The 18,638-nt window shown below is 35.6% G+C and overlaps 2 protein-coding genes and 1 long non-coding RNA gene across 4 annotated transcripts in view; 1 reads left to right on the top strand and 2 right to left on the bottom strand.

The window, feature by feature from the left end:
* Window positions 1-4,228, top strand: part of LOC141378718 (uncharacterized) — a 41,708-nt gene extending 37,480 nt beyond the window's left edge. The window contains exon 4 of the long non-coding RNA XR_015515116.1: window positions 1,343-4,228. This is a non-coding gene — a long non-coding RNA (uncharacterized LOC141378718). The remainder of the gene's footprint in view (window positions 1-1,342) is intronic.
* olfck1 (olfactory receptor C family, k1) lies at window positions 249-10,750 on the bottom strand. The gene is made up of 6 exons (XM_087293251.1): window positions 10,479-10,750; window positions 10,044-10,338; window positions 9,097-9,882; window positions 8,511-8,732; window positions 8,273-8,396; window positions 249-1,695 (listed from the first exon to the last, which is right to left on the bottom strand). Exons 1-6 carry the CDS (start codon window positions 10,748-10,750, stop codon window positions 782-784), a joined length of 2,613 nt encoding a protein of 870 aa, XP_087149377.1. The 3' UTR covers window positions 249-781.
* A 2,641-nt stretch (window positions 10,751-13,391) lies between these two features.
* On the bottom strand, window positions 13,392-18,608 carry olfcv3 (olfactory receptor C family, v3). 2 transcript variants are annotated; one of them, XM_087293696.1, is made up of 7 exons: window positions 18,368-18,608; window positions 17,935-18,223; window positions 17,380-17,707; window positions 16,892-17,280; window positions 16,266-16,490; window positions 14,571-14,694; window positions 13,392-14,494 (listed from the first exon to the last, which is right to left on the bottom strand). In XM_087293696.1, exons 1-7 carry the CDS (start codon window positions 18,592-18,594, stop codon window positions 13,596-13,598), a joined length of 2,481 nt encoding a protein of 826 aa, XP_087149822.1. In that variant the 5' UTR covers window positions 18,595-18,608; the 3' UTR covers window positions 13,392-13,595. The 2 variants fall into 2 exon arrangements, with proteins under 2 accessions (XP_087149822.1, XP_087149821.1); XM_087293695.1 differs by having other exon boundaries at window positions 16,892-17,707; window positions 18,368-18,576.
* Window positions 18,609-18,638: the final 30 nt, after the last annotated feature.

Here is an 18,638-nt window from a genome sequence, read left to right as displayed (position 1 = left end):
CAGTAAAAATTTAATACCAATTAATAGTTGCTTAAAGTAATTGGAGAGATCGGTATGGTCAAACCACAGGTTAGACGTCAATATTACAGGTGTGAATTCACAGTATTTTACTGTGTCCCACATTATGTTAGCAGTGCTTAATTTGTAAATGAATAATTCCCGGAACAAAAGGAAATAAAAGTTACCGAGACCAACGTCCACCAAACAAATTCACTTTTCCCAGAATATTAAATGATGGAAAGAGGATCACATTTCTGAACATTTTTTTTATTATATTGTGCCATAAAACATTATAGGTCAGTCATGAAAAAAAACATGTATCTGTAGCTACAAACATAAATCGTATAAACAATCGCTCTTCAGTTCACTTCACTATGTGCCAAGTGGAAAAAGTCAGTCCCAGTTTAATCTTCAAGAAGAGCCCACAGTTACCTCTTCTGTCATGTTGTCTAGATGACTTGAGATCGCTTTGCTTCTGTCTCCCACTATCCTGATCTATTCGCACAGTTTCATTACAGAGTTTCATTACACTTCTGTTTGATAAATTGACTGAGCACAATTTAATATGTTTGGTGAATATATATTTTCCAGACCACCAGATAAAATTAATACAGTGGATAGTTTTTTGTTTGATTGTTGTTGTTTCAAAAAGTAATGTCTGTTACAATTTGTGCATATGGTACAGGCAGGTAAAAACATATCAGCTGTGTGATAGTTGACTCTGTAAAATCACACCTGTGATATCTAATAGTGGTCAATTTTTAATGTAAGATATGTGTTTTCAGAGAGCTTTCGGTGGTACTTTACCCAATAAATGTCTTTTGGTGTTTTCCTCTGGCCTAAATACAATAACGAAACACTTTGGAGCAAAAATAAGGAGAATCAGACTAAAGCTCGAAGCTAAAATGGCAAAAATTTCTACAGCCACAGTAAATTTACCTGGAGAACTGACATAAGCTGGAACAAATGTGATCCATACAGCACAGAATATGAGCATACTGAAGGTGATGAATTTAGCCTCATTAAAGTTATCAGGCAGCTTCCGGGCCAGAAAAGCTAAAACAAAACATAGGAAAGCTAGGAGGCCTATATAACCCAGCACAGCCCAGAAACCAACAGCTGACCCTAAACTGCATTCTAAAATGATCTTGTCTTTGTAGTGCTGCATATTCTTGTAAGGAAACGGTGGAGATATTGTTAACCAAAGCACACAAATAATAATCTGTACAAGAGTGAAACCAAAAACGCTGAGTCTCTGTTGAGGAGGCCCAAACCATTTCATGACATTACTTCCTGGAAGTGTAGCTTTGAAGGCCATTAACACCACTATTGTTTTCCCCAGAACGCAAGAGATGCAGAGGACAAAAGTGATCCCAAAAGCTGTGTGACGCAACATACAGGACCACTCAGTGGGCTGACCGATGAAAGTGAGTGAACAGAGGAAACACAGAGTCAGTGAGAAGAGCAGCAGGAAGCTCAGCTCAGAGTTGTTGGCTCTCACTATTGGAGAAACTCTGTTTTTATAAAACACTAAAGCCATACTTAAAGCCACTAAAGAGCCAGCAATAGAGAAAGCAGCTAGGGTATTCCCAAGGATCTCATCCCAGGACAGAAACTCCACTGGCTTGGGAAGGCATTTGATCTTCTCAGCATTGGGCCAGTAGTCAGGTTGGCATTTGTGACAATCTAATGAATCTGGAACATGAAAAAACAAATGTTCAGCTGTCATTCAAGATCCATAGCAATAAAACAACAGTAAGGTATCAGATTATGTTTTATACATAGTGTGTGTGTGTGTGTGTGTGTGTGTGTGTGTGTGTGTGTGTGTGTGTTATGCTATACAGCTTTGCACTACTTGCCTAAAGTTTTTAGTCAACAATGGCCCAATCCCAATTCTACCCCTTAGCCCTACCCCTTACCTCTAGTCCTAGGTTTGTGCATTCACGTGAAGTGGTAGGGGCGTCCCAATTCTCTTTATCGTAAAAGCATAGGGCTAAGGGGTAGGGCTAGATAGCCCTCGAAAGAGAGATTTGTCAGGACCACACTCGAAACCAAGGGGTAAGAAAATTTCCCAGAATACACCAGCCATTTGTCATTATTACAAACTTTTACAACAAACAAACAAACAAACAAACAGTTGAAGTCAAAATTTTTAGCCCCCCTTAGATTTAATTTTTTTTTATATTTTCTAAATGATGTTTAGAAGAGCAAGAACATTTTCACAGTATGTCTGATGTCTGATTATAATTTTCTTAAAGAGAAAGTGTCAATTTTTTCCCCGAATGGTCTACAGAACAAACCATCGTCAGACAATAACTTGCCTAATTACCCTAGTTAAGCCTTTAAATGTCACTTAAAGCTGTATAGAAGTGTCTTGAAAAATATCAAGTAAAATATTATTTACTGTCATCATGGCAAAGATAAAATATTAGAAATGCTAGAAGCTAGAATAGCTAGAAATGCTATTAGAAGCTATTAGAAATGAGTTATTAAAACTATTATGTTCAGAAATGTGTTGAAAAATCTTTTTTCCATTAAACAGAAATTGGGGAACAAATTTAACAGGGGGGCTAATTATTCAGGGGGCTAATGATGCTGACGTTGACTGTGTTTTAATACATCCATAACCGCGTTTGTGTTTTACCGTCATACTTTAAAAAATAAAATAAAATAACGCTTAAATAAAAAACGCTAAATTTCGCTATCTATGATCCATAATAATAACTTCTTTACAGCAGTCCCACAGCATTCTGACACTTGAATACCCTGTCAGAAATGTCTAGTGGCTGGGAATGACCTCTTTACAGTGTCTGCTATTATGCTTTTTCTTGTGTTTACATAGATGAATATGGCCAGGGTGTAAATGCACAGAACAATCTTAAGCTTTTTGCCACATTATGATAACATGATATCGTTGCCTTCAGTGATTTCCTGAAGATACATACCAAAAAATAACGCAACTGGAATAATTACAGCGGTTGCGATCATCTGATCTCATATGAAGCAAGAGATCGCGATGACATATTATGATGATGGCATGTGCAGGTGTTGTAGTGTTGTCCCATTTCTTAAGGGTAAATTTGGAAGCCCTTCTCCTTTACACTCTGTTGGAAGGGCCAAGGGGTAGGGGTACAAAAATAGAATTGGGATTGGGCCTGTTGCATGTTTGAGGAAAACTACTTGCATTCAAGTGCTAATAAAACATGAACACATGATAATAGAATACAACGTTTTTTTTTGGATTTGTTTTGTTTTTTGCTCACAGTTTTTTTACAATCGTTTTGCTACAAATTTCAGAACTCTGATGTTATTTTTCAAAACTCTAAACAGTCACATCAATTCAATAAACAATCATTAAATATTGATGTTTCAAATATATGATACAGCTTGAACCAAAATTAAACGTATTGTATATTTTAAACAGCAATTTTTAATGACTGTTGATGGTTTATTGAAACGATACGCGTCTTGTGTGCTGGTGATCTAAAGTAATGTTCCTGTGGTATTTATATGATAAAAGGATTATGTGAATTAACGATCCCGCAAATGCAAGACTAAAAGCTTTGTGTCTAGAGTTTTGATAATTGACATCAGGGTTCTGAAATTTGTGGCAAAATGATTGTAAAAAAACTTTAAATAAATACTCAGTTATTTCCTATGTATCTTGTGAGTAGCATTTTGAAATGTGATTAATTTTATGTTAAACTGTGTTATATTGAACTGGTGATTTTATGAGCACTGTATCGTTGACTTGTGTGTATTGTATCCAAGCATTTTAAAAATGAGTTTAGAGTTTGGAATTTTGTGTCTAGAGTTTAAAAAATTAACATCAGGCTTCTGAAATTTGTGGCAAAACAATTGAAAACTGTATTAAGTATTAAGCAACTTGCATTACTCTTGATGCATAGTTTTATGGAAAAAAGATATATTCAGCAATATAAAGCAATATTACATGTTTAGAAGATGAATGTTTCAGGATAAATAAAATTACATCATAATCGCAGAAGATGACTAAGCAGGGTCCGTGTACCATTCGTTCATTTGATTATTCCTTTTATTCTGGAAAACGAAACTACAGAAAAACAGTCAATATTTTGTTTTTCTGTTTATTCTGTTGGCACAAAAAAGCGCTTCTGTTTTCCTGTTTTTAACTCAAAACGGAGAATTAAAACAAACAATAAAAATAAAATAACAAGGCATTTATCCGTTTGATCAAAAAACGGACACCAAAAAAAAAAAAAACATGATTTCAAGGTGTGTGTCCGCACGAGATGGAGACACCCCTTTTTCTGCCGATTGGTCAATAGCTATAGGATTTAAATCAAACCTATACTATTGGATGTTCAAAATAATATATGAAACTTGCATATATACATAAACTTGCACGCATACATCCACATATATGCGCACATACATATAAACTCGCTAAATGCAAACACACCTATATGCACTGCATATACACTTATAATTTACTCATACACCTATGCTATTGGATGTACAAAATATACGAGCCTTGCATATAAACCTGATGTACTTATACACCTACATACACTCGCACATAAACACACTACATGCAAACACACACTCGCATATACATATAAACTAGATCTATGCATAAGCGCCCAAAAACTCTTGCATATGAATATAAACGCAATGCGTGCATAAACACCCAAATAACATTCGTGCAAACATACAAAATAAAATTCACAAAAGCAAATACAATAAGTTGTGAACATGCAAGTGATTTGATATGTGTGTGTGTGTGTGTGTGTATGTGTGTGCGCATAAACTTCTAAAAAGTCACTTGAGTGGACAAAATCATTATTTATCATATAAATAATAATTAATAAGCTTATGAAATAGAAATAATCTGATTAATAGATGAATTATATCTGTTGAATAATAAAAATAGATTATGCTAAATATAAATATATATATATTAAAAGATAATGCTAGGAATGCTCCAGCTAATTTTAAAGGTTTATTATGCAATTCAATTATTGGAAAGCAATGGGTTTAATAAAGAAAATGCTGATAAAAAGTTTCCTTTCATTACTTTGGTTAAGCTAACCCCCATGAACTAGATATATATAGTTGAAGTCAGAATCATTAGCCCCCTTTTGATTTTTTTTTCTTTTTTAAATATTTCTCAAATGATGTTTGACAGAGCAAGGAAATTTTCACAGTATGTCTGATAATATTTTTACTTCTAGAAAAAGTCTTATTTGTTTTATTTTGGCTAGAATAAAAGCAGTTTTTAATTTTTTAAAAAACTATTTTTGGGACAAAATTATTAGCCCCTTTAAGCTAATTTTTTTTCGATAGTCTACAGAACAAACCATCATTATAGAATAACTTGCCTAATTACCCTAACCTGCCTAGTTCACCTTATTAACCTAGTTAAGCCTTTAAATGTCACTTTAAGCTGTATAGAAGTGTCTTCTGGACACTGCTTCTTTTATGTTTAATAACTATATTTTATGGCCCCTGGCATCCAGCATTTTTGTGCATTAGCCTGTTTATTGGTAACAGGCAAACCCATTTAGAAAGTGCATTCCTGCCATCTACTGGGCATAAGTGTGTATTGTAACCCTTGACGAATCGCAAAATCTATAAAATATCAAACATAAAAAACTAAAATAAATATATTTTATTCTAAAAAATTACTTAAGCAACTTTATATTTATTAAACCCATTGCTTTCCAATAATTTAAGTGCATAATAAACCTTTTTGCTGGAGCATTCATAGCATTATCTTTTTATATTTTTATATATACACGTATATATACGTTTCATATATTTTGAACATCCAATAGTATAGGTTTATATGCAAGTAATTTATAGGTGTGTTGATAAGCGAAGTTGATTTAAATCCTATAGCCTCATAGCTATTGACCATTCTGCAGAAAAAGGGAAGTGGTGCTCGCTGCAGAGCCATTTGAGCAGAGCTGAGCTCCAGCGAGGGGGAGCATGAGCTCTCGCTCTGCCTCCTGTAAGCTGTTTTAATGCGTACACCAACCCCACCCCTAACCCTACCCCCAGTGACATCACTCGTAAAAGAAGTGCAAAAAAGGTGGAGCTCAAGCTCAAGCTCCCCCTCGCTGGAGCTCAGCTTGCCCAAATGGCTCTGCAGCGAGCACCCTCATGTTGAAATCTTGCTTTTTTTAGTGTTCATTTTTTGATCAAACGAATAAAGGTTGTTATTTTTGTTTCTGTTTTGTGATTGTTTTAATTCTCTGTTTTGAGTTAAAAACAGGTAACAGGTGATCTTTTGTCTTTTTTGTGTGTGCCTACAGAACAACGGAATATTGACTGTTTTTCTGGTGTTTCGTTTTCCAGATTAAAAAAAAATAATAATCAAATGAACTGATGGTACACAGATCCAAGCAGGCCTATATTATCTATAGATTGAATCCTTATTCTTCATCGGATTTGGTTTATATATTCCATGTACCACTTTTACAACCAATACTTTCATTCATTCATTCATTCATTGTCTTTTCAACTTAGTCCCTTTATTAATCCACGGTTGCCACAGCGGAATGAACCACCAACTTATCCAGCAAGTTTTACGCACCGGATGCCCTTCCAGCCGCAACCCATCTCTGGGAAACATCCACACACACTCATTCACACTCATACACTATGGACAATTTAGCCCACCCAATTCACTTGTACCGCATGTCTTTGGACTGTGGGGGAAACCGGAGCACCGGGAGGAAACCCATGTGAACGCAGGGAGAACATGCAAACTCCACACAGAAACGCCAACTGACCCAGCCGAGGCTCGAACCTTCTTGCTGTGAGGCGACAGCACTACCTACTGCGCCACTGCGTCACCCAATATTTTCATATTTGAATATATTCCAGTGTGCAAGAAAGCCTAATCACAGCAGAACAAAGTCAAGACACGATAGGCCAGAAGGTTCTTTCAGTGATGTATGGCTGATGAATACATGCACTGTGATGTGGAGGAGAACCTGTGGCCAAATCCACAAGACCAGATAGAAATACAGATCCCAAAATAGAAATCTCATTCATTGATCCATTTTCCTTCGGCTTAGTTTTCAGGGGTGGCTACAGCGGTAAGAATTGCTAACTTATCCAGCACGTTTTATGCAGTGGATGTCCTTCAAACTGCAACCCGGTACTGGGTATATGGCTGGATATGAACACACACATTCTAGTGGTTAAAAAAATGTAAATGGTGATTTTTTTTTATAATATTTGGACAATTATTAATTTATATACAGTATCTGAATCCAAGTGTAATTTTGATATGAAGTCATATATCATACCATATATCAGCTTTCTATATGGGGACCTTTATTAAAGTTTTTTTTTTTTTTTTTTTTTACAATAAACCTACAGTTGAAGTCAGAATTATTAGCCCCCCTGTTTATTTTTCCCCCCACAATTTCTGTTTAGCGGAGAGAAGATTTTTTAACACATTTCCTAACATAATAGTTTTAATAACTTATCTCTAATAACTGATTTATTTTATCTTTGCCATGATGACAGTAAATAATATTTTACTAGATCTTTTCAAGACACTTCTATACAGCTTAAAGTGACATTTAAGGCTTAACTAGGTTTATTGTGTTAACTGAGCAGGTTAGAGTAACTAGGCAAGTTATTGTATTATAATGGTTTGTTCTGTAGACTATCGAAAAAAAAATTCCTTCAAGGGGCTCATAATTTTGTTTTTATAATGTTTTTTTTTATTTATTTATTTATTTTTTTTATTAAAAACTGCTTTTATTATAGCCAAAATAAAACAAATGACACTTTCTCCAGATGAAAAAAAATATTATCAGACATACTGTTAATTTTTTTGCTCTGGTAAACATCATTAAGGAAATATAAAAAAAAAAAAAGAAAAAAAATCAAAAGGGGGCTAATAATTCTGACTTCAACTGTGTGTTATGATTGCATAAATAAAACTTTCAGTTTGAATTTACTGACTGTTTGTGGCAAAACAATTACAAAAACTAATTTAAATTGAGTTGATATCTTGTAACTACTAGTGCATCTTTATAACAAAGTGTCATATAAATAAATAAATAAACATAAACAACAATTTGCATGTGTGATTGAAATGTACCCTCTAAAATGATGCATTGTTTCAATGAAAATTTGGATAAAAGTTGGACTAACCCAACCCTTAGGTTAAACCTTAGGCTTTTATTTAAAAATATTGATTGGGTTATTTTACAATAATTTCAGTTGAGACAATTCAGCATTTTTAGATTATATGTGCAGAATAAAAGACCTGTTTCATTGTTGATCTCCCCATCGGCACAGTTAATGCAGTCATAACAGCAAACAGGTCTTCCTTTTTTTACAGCCTTCCGAGTACCCGGTGGACAGCTTTCACTGCACACAGACACAGGCACCTGCAGGTGACAGATGAACAATAATAATATCATGAATAATGAATAATATCAGAGTCAAAAATCTATTAGAGTAGTCCATAACATTCAGCAGTTATTATCGAACACATTTAATACCTTTTCAGTGCCATCATACCAAATGATAGCTCTGTTCAGGCTGAATTCTTGGCCTTTAGGCTGGGATGCATCATATTTGCCCACTGTCACAAAATCAATTGAACCATCTCCTTGAAGCTGCCAGTTCACAAGCTCATACACGGCCACAGGGTCTCCATTAGCATCAAACGAAACAGAATAATTATTTTTAGAAAAATTCACTTGCTTAAGTTGATCAGAAACCTGCATGATGAACATAACGGTTATGGTTAAATATGTGCTATAGGTACACCTACACACAAATATGGTAGCCTGTTTAATATTATATCACACACAAAAATGGAGTCAAAATAATTAGCCCTAAAGTGAAGTTTTAATTATTTTATAAATATTTTCCAAATTGTTTAAAATATTTTTTCAGACTGTTGTAATTTGAATAGTCAGTTACAAATATTACAACATTGTTCAAGACTGCAGTAAAGTTTATGGCTGTACTGTAGCACGAATACGATGTAGCATTATTAAATATGGTTTAAAATTGCATTGTTTAAAAAAAAAAAAAGAATTCAATTAAAAGGTTCAGTTGTTCCACTCTTAGAAAATGTACCTTTCGGGGCTCTACTTTGATGTTTTTGTCACAAAGTTTTCCGTTGCAGACAATACCATGGAGTGCATGAGCTATAGCATATGTGGCTTTGTATACCATGTTAGAGATGCGCAACTGGGACGTGTCTGTGTACGGGTTCTTTAACGTGCCAAGGTCCTCTGTGCCATCGCATGCGGGCATGCCAGAAAAATAACCTGTGTGTTGTTTTAGACTACAGCCAAATGAGCTTTCCCAAAATTCTTTCAGCACAGGAATCTTTAGCGCCTGCTCTGAAGACAAATCAAGAAGAAATTTACGGAAACCAGGAATTACGGACCGAGGGATTGCAAAACCAACAGCACCAATACTCAAATTAAACCGCAGCATCTGTGGGTCTGTAACCCACGCCTCGCTGCCGATCCATTGCATCGGAGGAGGAGGCTGTTGGCTTAGCTCTTCTAGGAGAAATCTCATGTCTCCTGCAGCCATGAAGGCAACAATGACACGAGCCGTTGACCTTCGGATCACATCAGCGACTCTTTGAAGTTTGTTGCGCGTTTGAGTCCTGTAGTAGGCCTCAGAATATTCCACACAAATTCCCTCCACCTCCGCGGCTTTCAAGAATGATGCCATGCCATTGTTCCCGTAGTCTGAATCACTGCGCACAGCCCCTATCCACGTCCACCCGAAGCGCTTGACCATCCGCGCCAGTGCGGCGGCTTGATGGTGATCACTAGGGATTGTCCTGAAGAAAGTTGGGTGCTGTCGCTTGTCACTGAGACACGCGCATGTTGCGTAATGACTCACCTATTTAATGCACCGTAAAGAAGAATAATTAATAAATAATTATAAATAATAATATTAGTCTAATAATAATAATTGCCTTATTGCATTTATTTATTTTATTTATTTTTATTTTGCAAAACAGTGAAAACAATTTACAAGCTTAAAGATTACACAACAAGCACCTGCGGAATTCCAAAAGGGCCGAAAAGTCTTGAAGTGGTTATTGCCGCGGTGGAGCCAGATTCTCCAACTAGTGCGAGAACTTCAGAGGATTGTGCACAGGAGTCAGTGTCGTTAAATGCGAGTTGTAGTCCGTTGGCAAGCTGCACAGCTACTTTTATTACCATTGGCACAGAAGCACATGAGTCATATATATGATATCCTAATGTGATTCCCGGCAAGAGATTGGAGCTGTTGTTGATCTCTTGGATGGCGAACTGCAAGACGCGAGCAAAGCGCAGCTCTCTGAAATCCATGCTGAAGAAAAACGCAGAAAACAACAACTTATCATCACTTATTATTATAACACTTATAACTTATAACTCTCGTGTGCTAAAATAAACAAAAATAAAAACATAAGCATCTGCTGGAATTTTGTCAAACTAATGCACTCTAACCTGCCACTGCACATTAGTGGTTGGGGCCGTACAGTGTAGGTGCGCTTCTCTGTCCTCAGATAGTAATGAATGGTAAAAGTCCCTCCAATAACAAAATCTCCTTTGCTGAAAAGTGAAGGTGGCTGGGGGTCACCTTGAAGGATGCAGGTGCCTAAATGAACTCCACATACAGCAGGGAAAAGCCTTCTAATACAGAGCAGAGTCAAGATCAATAAAAGATTAACATGCATTTCTTTTACTAGGCAAACTACCCATCCAAGTGAGATCCGCATTATGCCTTGTTTAATATACCCATCAGCCACTACTGTTGTATCTTGTAACTCTCTGGGTGTGGTTAATATTTTATATCAGACAATAATAATAAAGATAATAATAATGTAATGTGTCCCATAAGTGTCAAAGTTGCTCGATCAGCACCAAAATGATGCCTTTAATGTCAGATGCAAAATCCTCTAAATGCCATCTGAAATTTTCTCCTAAAGTGGGCATTTTTCTCAAGCTCCTTCGTGTTTGTTCAGTAAATCCACCTTTATGGTAAAAAGTTGATATGTTCTTTACATTGCCTTTAAAGTGAAATAACTGAACAAAAACATATTATCCTGAGAAAAATGCTCATTTTTTGTGTACTTGGGTTCTGTAGTAGGCCTCAGAATATTCTACACAGATTACCTCCACCTCCTCAGCTTTCAGGAATGTTGCCATAATAATACTAATTTCTATATTATAATAATATTATTATATATATTTCTAAACATATTAGGTTTACTAAATAATTTCTAATAACTTAATTCTTTTATGTATGCCATGACAATATATATATATATATATATATATATATATATATATCGGGTGCTCCAGTTTCTCCCACAGCCCAAAGACATGCGGTACAGGTGAATTGGGTATAGGCTAAATTGTCCGTAGTGTATGAGTGTGAATAAGTGTGTATGGATGTTTCCCAGAGATGGGTTGCTGCTGGAAGAGCATCTGCCGCATAAAAACCTATGCTGTATAAGTTCATTCCGCTGTGGTGATTCTGGGTTAATAAAGGGACTAAGATGAAAATAAAATAAATAAATGAATGAATGAATGTGTTTTTATTACAGCCAAAATTAAATATTATAGTATTATAGTATATTATATTATAGTGTAAGGATGGCTTAATCTCTCCATAATATTAGACCCCGAAAACTGCTATGTAATTTCACAAGGCAAGAATACAATATTTGTCATGCAACAAAACAATAAACTTTCTACTCTGAGAAGAAGTTCAGGAAACTAGTTGTTCAATTATCTTGATCATGCATCCCTGCCCTCGACTTTATCTTCTCCACCAAAGCTGCTCACTCACATTCCACAGTTCCAAGTTTTCAATATGGCGTATCTTGTGGATCTATATTCATGTTTGGTATCATTTTAAATGATTCTGTGCTTTTATAAGATTATTGCAAGATGCTCCACTCCAGGGAAAATGAACTTCACATCAACTCATGACCAGACAAAGATCACTGTCTTGAATTTATGATTGTTTGTTGTGATTTGAATACTTAAGGAAAAGCACCTTTGTGCTTGTTAGTGTCTGTGGGATCTTGTACCCCATTGCAGTGTGCGAGTCTCTGAGCTCTGCATCATGACTTATAAGCTGCAACATACCTCTAGACAGTCAGGCATTCATCTTTTAGATTTTTCTTTGAGTAATTGATGTTGTACTCTTCTGAATTGGCTTATTTTTGTTTATGTAAATTGGCAAGTTTATGGTAAATCTTTACACGACAAATAAAATGTTATATTTGATTTTTTTTCTACTAAAATCATTTAAATCAAGTAGATTGTTTAGGCTGATCTTTCCACAGCCTTACGACCAAGAGTGCTCATACTGTAAATTCAGGCCCAAAAGATGGAGTATAGGCACATCATATGAGACCTCCTGATTTCTGACAATCACTGACCTAGTATGTATAATATAGTGGCAAAATCTACATTTCTTTACGTATGAACAAACATGCAGTGGCCCAATATTACCTAAAATAAATTAGTTTACAATTATACCTTCTATCTAAAAACTGGCAAGGTTGTGTCCGTGAGCTGATGGAACTGGCCAGCATACTGAGCGAGTTAGTCGAATATCTAAATTTATTCTTCATTTATGAATGTAATCTTTTTCTATTAGGAGCACATTTGAAATGTAATGATCCCTTGAAATTGGAGCCAGATTAAATTCAGAGATGGAAACAAATTTAAATAAATTCTAATAAACACAATATTCCTTTTCAGGTGTGCTAGAAAAGGTTTACACTCATTAAACCTTCACTATATATACTGTATATATATATATATATATATATATATATATATATATATATATATATATATATATATATATATATATATATTTGTGTGTGTGTGTGTATATATACATACAGTTGAAGTCAGAATTATTAGCCCCCCTGAATTATTAGCCCCCGTTTATTTTTTCCCCATTTTCTGTTTAACGGAGAGAAGAATTTTTTTTCAGCACATTTCTAAACATAACAGATTTAATACCTCATCTCTAATAACTGATTTATTTTATCTTTGCCATGAAGAGAGTAAATAACATTTTACTATATATTTATATGATATACTAAATACATATGATACTACATACATACATACACACACACACACACACACACACATATATATATATATATATACACACACATATATATATATACACACACATATATATATATATATATATATATATATATATATATATATATATATATATATATATATATATATATATATAGACACAATAAGTTTGATGTTGATGTTACTATATTTTTGGGTTTTAAAAAATCCCTATAATGGTATATTTAAACAGTGTGTGTGTGTAAAGAAATACAATTTTCAATATATATTATTATAAATATTTTATTAAAATAGATAAAAATGCACATGGATGCATTTTTACTTGCCTTTGGTGGATTTGCTTTACACATGATTTTTCTCCTCTGTTTTGATTATTTATTTCATGATATTTTCAGTTGGATTATGGATTAAGGATTTTGTTGTGTATTATGATTATTATTTTTTCATTATGTTTGTACTGGATCTAATTAATGTTCAGCTTTATCACTTGTCTTTTCCCATGAGATGTTGTTTTGTGTTCTTCTCTGGCTTCACTAAAATGATATAAACCTTTGGGGTAAATAAACAAAGAAGCAGGCCAAAACTAGAGGCTAAAATGGCAAAAATCTCCACAGCAGTTGTAAATTTACCAGGTGAACTGACATATGCAGGCACAAAAGCCAGCCATACTGCGCAAAATATAATCATGCTGAAGGTGATGTATTTAGCCTCATTAAAATTACCTGGTAATTTCCGTGCCAGAAAAGCCAGAAAAAAGCAGACACAAGCTAAAAGACCGATATATCCCAGCACACACCAAAATGCCAGATCAGAGCCCACACTGCAATCCAGAATGATCTTGGACTGTTGATATTTAGTGTTTCTATAGGGAAATGGTGGGGATGCTACAAGCCAGACTGTACATATGAGCACCTGAATGAGAGTGCAGCAGAAAATGATGATTCTCTGCTGTGTAGGGCCCAACCATTTCATTAAATTGTTTCCAGGTCGGGTCGCTGTGAAAGCAGCCAGCACCACTAAAGTCTTTCCCAAGATGCAAGAGATGCAAAGCGAGAAGGTGATGCTGAATGCAGTGTGTCGAAGCATACAGGACCAAGATGTGGGTTCCCCGATGAATATCAAAGCACACAGAAAACAAAGAGTCAGTGATAACAAGATGAAGAAACTGAGTTCGGAGTTATTTATGCGTACTACAGGAGTGTTTTTGTAATAAAGAAACACGGAAAACACAGCTAATGTGAGGCAGGCTCCTGCTACAGCTATTACTGTCAGGGTTAATCCCATTGCATCATGGGACAGGAATTCAACCACTTTAGGAATGCACACTGTTCCATCAGCATTTGACCAGTAATCTTCAGAGCAGGCAATACAATCTAGTGAATCTAAAGAGAAAGAGGGAAAATTAAGTTGAAGGTCACTTTTTGCAAATTTATATACAAATTACTGAAGTTCTCTGACCTGTCTCATTACTGATTTTGCCACTGTCACATGGTACACAGTCAAAGCAGCACAGAGGCTGGCCACGACGAACAGCCTTCCTGAATCCCGGAGCACAGCTGTTGCTGCACACAGACACCAGCACCTGCTTAAACAACAGATCCATACATATATGGTTAGTTCATAAATACAAAAGCAGTATTTTTGTGTGTGTAAAATACAATTTTTTGAAAAAAAATAAAATATATATATATCCAGCACGTTTTACGCAGCAGATGCCCTTCCAGCCACAACCCATCTCTGTGAAACATCCACACACACTCATACACTACGGACAACGTAGCCTACCCAATTCACCTGTACCGCATGTCTTTGGACTGTGGGGGGAAACTGAAGCACCCGGAGGAAACCCACGAGAACGCTGGGAGAACATGTATATCATATATGTATATCACTCTCTTCTTCTTCTCTATTAAGTTATTGAGTTATTAAAACTATTATGTTAAGAAATGTGTTTAAACAATGTTCTCTTCATTAAACAGAAATTGGGGAAAAAATAAACAGGGAGCTAATAATTCTGACTTCAACTGTGTGTGTGTGTGTGTGTGTGTGTGTGTACATATCGTCACCTTGGAATTATAAGAATGATTTTAAGATATTGAGCTTTCAAGTTTTTGCATTCTAACAGATAACAGTTTGTGTGTAGCATTTGTTTTAAAATTAAAAGTCATAAAATGTTAACAACTTATTTATAAAAACATTCCATACTGTAAATAAGTTTATAAGAATATGTCAATAACTCAGTTTTGACAAAAATGTCAGATAGAACCTTATAATTCTAAGGTAACGACACACACACACACACACACACACACACTTATTATTTTTTTTTTTTGTTCGACTTGTCAGACATTTTCAATAAACAAGGACGTCACACTAAAGGACAGCAAACCTTTATAATTGTATAGTGTTGCCTAAAAAAGATCAACGTGACAAATTCTGAGACGAAAACTTGTCATGGCCTTCACAGGGGCTTCAGTCATATGTGTCACATGATCTGGAATCTTCAACTAATAATCTACGTTGTCAGTGGAATTGCCAAATTTAAAATTAGCATATAGTGTCACAGCAGAGGACATTGTTTTTAATGACAAAATGTATCAAGTCCCTATGTTCTTGGAAATATGTGGATAAAAATAATGTTTACCATTTAATAAAATAGACACTGCATGGATTTATTAATGATTTTTAATTAATTTCCTTTTAAATGTATGAATTGTCATTTATTATGCTTGAGTTTTGGCTGAAAAATTAAAGAAAAAAATATAATAACAGTAGTTTGAAAAAAAGTCCAAGGAACACAGAAATGTTTAACAATGACTACATTATAAATGCTGCCATTTATATTTGTTATGTGTGACAGTAAAAAATAAACATCATGTAAACCCATTAGAGAAATGCATATTAATAATTGGTAAATTAATAATGCTCCTTACAACTAAAAAGCATTAATTAAGTCACTAAATGTCTAGCTTCAAATTTACTTGAATAAATAAGAGACTACTGGATTAAAATAAAGATTATTTTCACCTTCGTTATTTCCTTCCCAGATGACAAATCTGCCATCTTTATTTAAGTCACTTACCTCCAATTGACCCTACAGAACTTCAGAACGTGGGATCTCATGTACTGTAATACACTGTGAGAACAGCTTGCCTCAGTCTGATGGCCGGGCCACATGATAGCCTCCTCCTTGATGACCAGCTCTTGGCCAGATTCAAGTGCACCATCGAACATGCCCACATTAATAAACTCAATATTTCCTGCTGAGCCCCTCTGCCAGTTTATGAGGTCATAGGATGGAATAGAATCACCTTTCATGTCAAAGTTCACTTTCTCTCCTGAAATAGTGAATGACACCTCTTGGAGATACTGTTGTAACTGAAATATTGTGATAAATTGATCAAATCAAGAACTATTTTTTTTTTGTACAGAGGTCATTTAACAAATAGCAACTTAAGAGTTAGTTCACCCTAAGGTTAAAGTTTACTCACTATGTACTCACCCTCAAGTGGATCCAAATCTTTACGAGTTTCTGTATTCTGTTAAACGCTAAAGAAGATCATTTGAAGAAAGCTGAAAACCTGTAACCAAGACTTCTATAGTGAAAAAAAAAAACAAATACCATGGAAGTCAATGGATACAGCTTTCTACAAAACATCTCATCTTGTGTTCAACAGAAAAAGAGAGTCACACAGGTTTGGAACAAGTAAAGGGTGACTAAATATAGCATTTTAATTTTGGGGTGAACTATCCCTTCAAGAACTCATTATTTTCAGTACCTGCCACGGGTAGATATGAGGTGCGTTTGCACATGTGGAGTTACTAAATGGTCCTTTTCCAGGGGTACAGTAAATAAGATTGTGCAGGGAATATGCAATGGCATATGCTGCTTTGTAGACATTATAGGAAATGCGAGGACTGGATGTGTTTAAATAGGCAGAATACTGCAGCCTAACAGTCTCCTTCCCTGTACAGGATGGCAAGTGACTACTCAGGTTGGACCATGAGGGGGAACAGCCATATAAAGCCCCCCAAAGCTCATAAACCAGAGGATTTGTGGGGTACCTTTCTGGGTTCACAGTTGTGAGATATTCTTTTAATCTAGGAATTTGACCCTGTCGAATGCCAAATCCAATAGTCCCTCCAAGGAAAGGGTCAAATTCACTTCCTGCAAACACAGAGGATGTAACCCAAGCCTCACTTGCGATCCACTGTATGCCTGTCACATTCTGTTCCATGTAATCTCTCAAGAAAGGTGTGAGCTCACCTTCAGCTGAAAACACCACTACTACACGGGCAGTGGAGTGGCTCATGACATGTATTATTTCCAGCGCCTTCTGACGATCATATAACAAAGGGATCATCTTCTGATAAGCAACACATATGCCTGTACCCTCCAGCTCCTTCAGTAAGCCCTGAAGGGCAAAGCGGCCATACTCGTGATCTCCTCGTATCACTCCGATCCATGTCCAGTTAAAATGCCGCAGGAGTTTGGCAATGGCCTTCACTTGATAAGCATCACTAGGTATGACTCTGAAGAATGTGGGGAATTCTCTCCTATCACTCAGACAGGCACATGATGAAAAATAACTGATCTGTCGAAATCAAGGTCATTTTGTAACATTATCTAAAAGCTTTTGGAAACATAATTCAGTTTTAAATTACACTGCACAGGTTTCACGGAACATTGATAAGATTGTGTTCATGATTAACTTATCATGATGAGAACAGTGGTTCTACTATCACTAAAAAGTGCACACAAACACTATAAAATGCTATTTAGTGAATGATAAACAATGAAAACAATTCACTTTAGACTCACCATTGGTATCCCAAAAGGTTGCAAAATTCTAGAAACTACAATAGACTGAGCTGACCCAGATTCTCCTATCACAGCAAGCAGTGGAGCAGCATCTGCACACAAGGGGCTTTCTAGTTCATTTGGCCCATTTAGAACAGCCACTGCTGATCTCTGTCCTGTCAGAGGGTAAGCACAAGAGTCAAAGATTTTGTAACCCAAAGTGTAGTTAGGAAGGAGATCAACTCGCTTGTTAATTTCTTCCACTGCAAGTTTCATTGTAATGGCCCATCTAAAAGCTCTCGTATCAAACCTGCAGATGACATAAACGGAGAAGAAAACTTAAAAAGCATCAACACTTTTACACAGGTTTAAATGTTTTCAAACAAGACACCTTTCAAGATTCTTAGAATAAATCGATACGTATTTACATACTGTGCACACATAAAGCTCTCACCCATTACATTTGACCGGCCCAGGTTTGTAAGTAAAGTTGAGGTCTGGCATTTCCTGATTATAGTGTAAAGGAAAAATACCACCTATTACAAAATCTCCATTAGCCATGAGGCCTGGCTCAAATTCATTTTGCAGTAGGCATTTGGAAGCTTGTGCGGGATTGAGTACACTGAGATGGTAAACCAGTAGCCACAGAAGCAGGATAGTCATTGTCTCTAATGAATGCATCGCTCAGCATGACTAGAGTAGGCAGGGCAACCTGTTATATATAT

This window comes from Danio rerio, chromosome 18 (assembly GCF_052040795.2).
Source record: "Danio rerio strain M-AB ecotype USA chromosome 18, GRCz13ab, whole genome shotgun sequence".
Lineage (NCBI taxonomy): Eukaryota > Metazoa > Chordata > Actinopteri > Cypriniformes > Danionidae > Danio > Danio rerio.
The sequence above is the reverse complement of the archived record's forward strand: the minus strand, read 5'-3'. Positions and strand labels throughout refer to the sequence as shown.